The sequence below is a fragment of the Bison bison genome, unplaced genomic scaffold (assembly GCF_000754665.1).
Source record: "Bison bison bison isolate TAMUID 2011002044 unplaced genomic scaffold, Bison_UMD1.0 scf7180017864492, whole genome shotgun sequence".
NCBI lineage: Eukaryota > Metazoa > Chordata > Mammalia > Artiodactyla > Bovidae > Bison > Bison bison.
The window spans coordinates 2,802,976-2,808,779 of NW_011495051.1; the positions used below are offsets into that span (position 1 = coordinate 2,802,976).

General features: G+C 51.3%; 1 protein-coding gene across 1 annotated transcript in view; it reads left to right on the forward strand.

Moving 5' to 3' along the window:
* TJP3 (tight junction protein 3) overlaps nucleotides 1-5,804 on the forward strand; it is a 19,867-nt gene that overhangs the window by 11,332 nt on the left and 2,731 nt on the right. The window contains exons 12-17 of the mRNA XM_010828123.1: nucleotides 720-828; nucleotides 970-1,207; nucleotides 2,114-2,325; nucleotides 3,522-3,617; nucleotides 5,261-5,331; nucleotides 5,766-5,804. Coding sequence (XP_010826425.1) covers nucleotides 720-828; nucleotides 970-1,207; nucleotides 2,114-2,325; nucleotides 3,522-3,617; nucleotides 5,261-5,331; nucleotides 5,766-5,804 — 765 coding nt within the window. The remainder of the gene's footprint in view (nucleotides 1-719; nucleotides 829-969; nucleotides 1,208-2,113; nucleotides 2,326-3,521; nucleotides 3,618-5,260; nucleotides 5,332-5,765) is intronic.

The window sequence follows — 5,804 nt, forward strand, 5'->3', positions numbered from 1 at the left end:
TTGGGGATAGTTTTGTGTTTTTTTTTGGGGGGGGGATAGTTTTGGTCACCACCCCCTATACAATGTTACAAACCTCTGTCCATAGTGCTTCAGTCACTGCATCTGTCATATCTAATTCCGTGAATCTATTCGTCTCTTCCACTGAATAATCATAAAGGATTTGATTTAGGTCATACCTGAGTGGCTTAGTGATTTTCTCTACTTTCTTCAACTAAGGTCTGAACTTTGCAGTAAGGAGCTCATGATGTGAGCCACAATCAGCTCCTGGTCTTGTTTTTGCTGACTGTATAGAGCTTCTTTGCAGCATGTGGAATCTTCCCGGACCAGGGATCGAACTCTTGTCCCCTGCATTGGCAGGTGGATTCTTAACCACTGGACCATGAGAAGTCCTCGTTCGTGTTTCACCAAATTCCCACCAGTGTCCTGGTCCTGTCACAGCTGAGACCCCCCCGTTCCTATGTCTTGATGTTGAACACTCACTGAGACTTGGTTGTGCCTGAATTGATTATATTTCCCATTTCCTGGTTTCCGGGTCAAACCTTCACAAGTGTGTGTGAAGCCTGGGTGCTACAAGGCAATGCCTCCATTGGAAAGCCATCCCCTAATCTCCAGGACTCTTGACAGCAACCCTGGAAGGGGAGGATTGAGAGCTTTGTTGAGAGGAAGAGCTGGGATCTCTCACCCAGGGCATCGTCCCATCTGCACCCCATTCCTGGCAGGTGAATGATACCCCGTTCCAGAACCTGACCCGGGAGGAGGCTGTGAACTTCCTGTTGGGGCTGCCAGTTGGCGAGGAGGTGGAGCTGGTGACACAGCGCAAGCAGGACAGTGAGTGTGTGTGTGTGTGTGTGTGTATGAGAGAGAGAGAGAGAAAGGTGTGCATGGCCCAGGGCTGAGTGCGATCCACATTCAGGCCCTGGGGAGGGGTGGGGTCTGGGTCCCACCAGTTCACGGAGTCTCCCCATCCAGTCTTCCAGAAGATGGTGCGGTCTGGCTTGGGCGACTCCTTCTACATCCGCACGCACTTTGAGATGGAGCCCAGCCCGCCATCCGGCCTGGGCTTCACCCGCGGAGACGTCTTCCACGTGCTGGACACACTGTACCCTGGCCCCGGGCAGAGTCCCACCCGGGGAGGCCAGTGGCTGGCAGTGCGCATGGGGCGTGACCTCCGGGAGAAGGAGCGGGGCATCATCCCCAACCAGAGCAGGTGGGGACCAACCACGCACTGGAATAGATTTAGCATCACTACTTAGCATCCCTGGTGGTGCACTCTGGAGAGCCCTGCAGGAGGCTCCAGCCAACCAGCAGCACTAGTATCAGTTTCCCGCAGCTGCTGTAACAAATTACCATAAACCTGTGGGCTTTGAGCAACATGCATTTATTTATCATCTCATGTTCTGGAGATCCAAAGTCTGAAACGCATCTGATGGGGCTCAGTCGAGATGTGGGCAGGGCTGGGTCCTCCCGAGGCTCTAGGGGAGCATAAGCTCCTGCCTTTTCCAGCTGCTAGAGGCACCACCTCCCTGGCTCACGGCCCCTCCCTCCATCCTCACAGCCAGCAGGGCGGCATCTCCTGTCTCTCTCTGCCTCTGACCCTCCCACCCCTCCCTTTTTTTTTTTTAAATTTATTTTTGGCTGCACTGGGTCTTCCTTGCTGCACACGGGCTTTCTCTAGTTGCAGTGAGCGGGGCCTACTCTTGGCCGCGGTGCTCGGACTTCTTATTTCAGTGGCTTCTCTTGTTTTGGAGCGCAGACTCTTAGGGCACACAGGCTTCTGTAGTTGTGGTGCAGGGGCTTAGTTGCTGTGAGGTATTAGGATCTTCCTGGACCAGGGATTGAACCCGTGTCCCCTGCATTGGCAGGTGGATTCTTAACAACTGGACCACCAGGGAAGTATCTCCCCCCCGCTTTTATAAGGACCCTATGATGACACTGGGTCCCCCCAGGGAGCCAGGGTCGTCCCCATTTCAGGGGCCTTAAATTAATCCCTCCTGTAAAGTCTTCTTTGCCCACTGAGGTGACCCATCCACACCGCCCCCTGTTCAGGCCATGGACATCTTTGGGGCTGTCATGCTGGACTCTGGTGCTCACTTACCTCCTCCCTTCTCTCCAGGGCTGAGCAGCTGGCCAGTCTGGAGGCTGCTCAGCGGGCTGTGGGGGTCATACCTGGAGCCTCAGCGGGCTCCAACTCACGGGCTGAGTTCTGGCGGCTGCGGGGTCTTCGTCGGGGAGCCAAGAAGACCACCCATCGGAGCCGCGAGGATCTGTCAGCTCTGACCAAACAGGGTCACTACCCACCATACGAGCGCGTGGTGCTGAGAGAAGGTGGGCCAGGGTGGGAGGAGGCGAAGGGCCTCAAATAAGTGTTCAAAAGCCACAATCCTTACCTCCCTCCTTCCACCCCAAACACCCACTTTTAGTTACCTTAGGACCAAAATGCCATGCCATGCCATGCTAAGTCGCTTTAGTCGTGTCTGACTCTTCGTGACCCCATGCACTGTAGCCCACCAGGCTCTTCTGTCCATGAGATTCTTTAGGCAAGAATATTGGAGTATGTTGCCATGCTCTCTTCCAGGGGATCTTCCCACCCCAGGGATTGAACCCACATTTCCTGCGGCTCCCACATTGTAGAAAGATTCTTTACCACTGAGCCACCAGGGAAGCCCAGGACAAAAATACATACGCACAAAACCAGGAGATTCTTTCCCTACCTGAGAACCAGTTGTAAAAATACACCTTATCCAGATTCTGGAAGGGAAAAGATTAAGCTCTTACATACAGCCTCAGGGCAGAGGATTAAGACCAGGTGCAGAGGCTTTTAGAACAGTGGGAGGATGGGAATAGCAGGTGACCCAGAATAAGTTGGCTCAGATGATAAAGAATCTGTCTACAATAAAGGAGATCCCTGGGTTGGGAAGATTTCACTGGAGAAGGGAATGGCAACCCACTCTAGTATTCTTGCCTGGAGAATTCCATGGACAGAGGAGCCTGGTGAGCTACATGTCCATGGGGTTGCAAAGAGTTGGACACAACTGAGCGACTCACACACACAAACAGGAGAAATGGGACATAACCGGATGTGATTCTGTGCCAATAAAACTTTATTTACAAAAATAGGCACTGGACCGGATGTGGCCTGAGGGTTGTAATGGCAGTTACCAACCACTGAGTTAGCTGGATTCAGCTGCTCTAACAGACCTCAAGGGACAGCTGTATAAACAAGAAGTTTCCTTTTCTTTCAAGTAACACTCCTAGTGTAAGAAGTCAAAGAGAGCTCCTACCTTTCCATGAAGGATACAACCCAGACTTTGCTTATCATTCTGCTTGCATCCCATTGGCCAGGACACAGTCACATGGCCACCTTTACTGCAAGGGAGGCAGGGAGTTGTAGTCTTTAGCTGGGCAGCCATGGGCCTCACTAGATCTACTGTGGAGAAAATGAAGAAGCAGTTGTGCAAGAGGCTAGCAGTCCTTGCCCCACATGGGATCCTGATTCTTGTCATTGATTCTCTGCCCTTCAGCGAGTTTCAAGCGCCCGGTGGTGATACTGGGACCCGTGGCCGACATTGCTATGCAGAAGTTGACAGCTGAGATGCCTGACAAGTTTGAAATTGCAGGTAAGAAACCGGGTCCTTTAGCAACCTCACTGGTGAATCGTTTCATAGCCCTTTCCTAGGAACTTCCCTGGTGGTTCAGTGGTTAAGATTCCACCTTTCAATGTAGGATGTGTGGGTTTAATCCCTGGTACCAAGATGCCACGGAGTGTGGCAAAAATTTTTTTAAAAAGGAACCCTTTCTCAGCCTCTAGGGTTGAGGCAGTGTGGTAAGGGAGCTGCTAATGATGCAGCCTCAATTGACCTTGGCACTCTTTGCCCAGAGAGCCTCAGAATCCTTCTTAACACGTTTACCAGGCAGTCATTGACGATGGAGCCAATTAGACAGTTGCCAACTGTCCATTCATTAGTTCAAGACATTTGTTTATTGAGCTCTAGACACAGTGTTGAACAAATACACAGAATTTCTGGAAGAGACCAAAAGTGAACAACTACAGAAATAATTAGGATAGGGTAGAGAATCAGCAAATTGTAGCTCCTGGGCTAAGTCTGGTTGTTCTTATTCAGCCTGCTAATGGAGAATGGTATTTATAAATTTAAAATGGTTGAAAAGAAGGTAAAATAATTTTTTTTGGTGATATGTGGAAAGAACTGAAAGCTATGACTTGAACAGATACTTGTACATGAAATTTCGGCATGATTCACACCAGCCGGAAGGTGGACACAGCCCAAGTATCCGTCAACAGGTGATGAATAAATAAAATGTGCTCCATCTATCCATGGAATATCACTCAGCCTTAAAAAAAGGAAGGAGATTCAGACACTTGCTACATGGATGGACCTTGAGGACTTGATGCTCAGTGAGAAAAGCCAGACACAAAAAGGAAAAATACTGTCTGATTTCACTCACAGGAGATCCTAGATGAGTCAGATCCACAGAGACAGGAAGTAGATGGTGGGGCAGGAGCTGGGGGAGGGGATGGGGAGTCTGTTTCATGAGGACAGAGTTTCAGTTTGGGAAAATGAGAAAGTTCTGGAGATGATGGTAGGGATGGTTGCATGATACTGTGAATGTATTTAATGCCACTGAGCTATGGACTTAAAAACAGTTAAGATGGTACATTTTCTGTTACACAGATTACCACAACAAAGAGAAAAAAGCAAGGTTGTGTCCCCCTCCCTTCTAGGCACCCCAGAGCAAGGCGTGCCTTCTCCCTCAGCTGCCAGGATATCTAGGAGGGCTTCCTGGAGGAAGCAGTGCTCCATCTAGGGTCATAGAAGACACATGGGGGTGGGAGAATAGCTTCTTTTGGGTCACAGCCCAAGCAAAGGCCTAGAGCTGGGACTGAGCCTTGGAGAGTGAGTATCTGGAGCTCAGACTCTGCACCCAGCTCCTCATGCCGTTTGGCTCAGTGACTCTGAGCTGGTGACCTTATGTCCCTGAGGCTCAGTTTTCCCATCTGCCAGATGGGCCAGTAACAGCCACTCCTGTTCAGGAGGAGGAGGTAAGGGTCATGTTCAAGAGGGGACCCAGTGTGGTATCAGGCATGAGGCCAACAGGAGCTACTATTGCTGGTGTTAGGATTTTCCTCAAGGGCCATGGGGAGCCATGGTGGGTTCTTGAGAAAGGGAGGGGCAGGTAGACATGAATTTGAAGGGCCAGTGACTGCCCTCCTGAAGCTGCCAGTCACCTCTCCCCTCCACAGAGAGCATGTCAAGGACTGAGAGCCCTTCCAAGATCATCAGACTGGACACCGTGCGGGTGATTGCAGAGAAAGTAAGCAAGGCTGTGCTGTGGGTCCCATTTCATGGATGGGGAAACTGAGGCCCAGGCCTCCAACTTGCTCTGGCCCCATGCCCAACAGATGTGATTTTCCATGGAGGCCCATTTTGGAGGCTTTTTCATGTGGAGGGCTTGAGGGGGACAGAGCCTGCCCTGTGTCATGCAGTGGCAAGCCCTGGGAAAAGGCAGAGAATCAAACTGGGGGCTCTGTGCTCAAGACACATTGACTCAGGCCAACATGCTGGCCTGCAGATGTGAGTGGCTTGGGGGTCCACTCTGACCTCAGACTCTTCATCTCCATCTGTTTGATTCTTCACCTGTCTCCAATGCTCTGTCTCTGGGCGTGGTTTTTCTCTCCACTGTCTCTCTCTCTCTCTCTCTCTGTCTCCTGGCCCCGCACCACTGCCCCCGGCGCTGGCCCGGACCAGGACAAGCACGCGCTCCTGGACGTGACACCCTCAGCCATT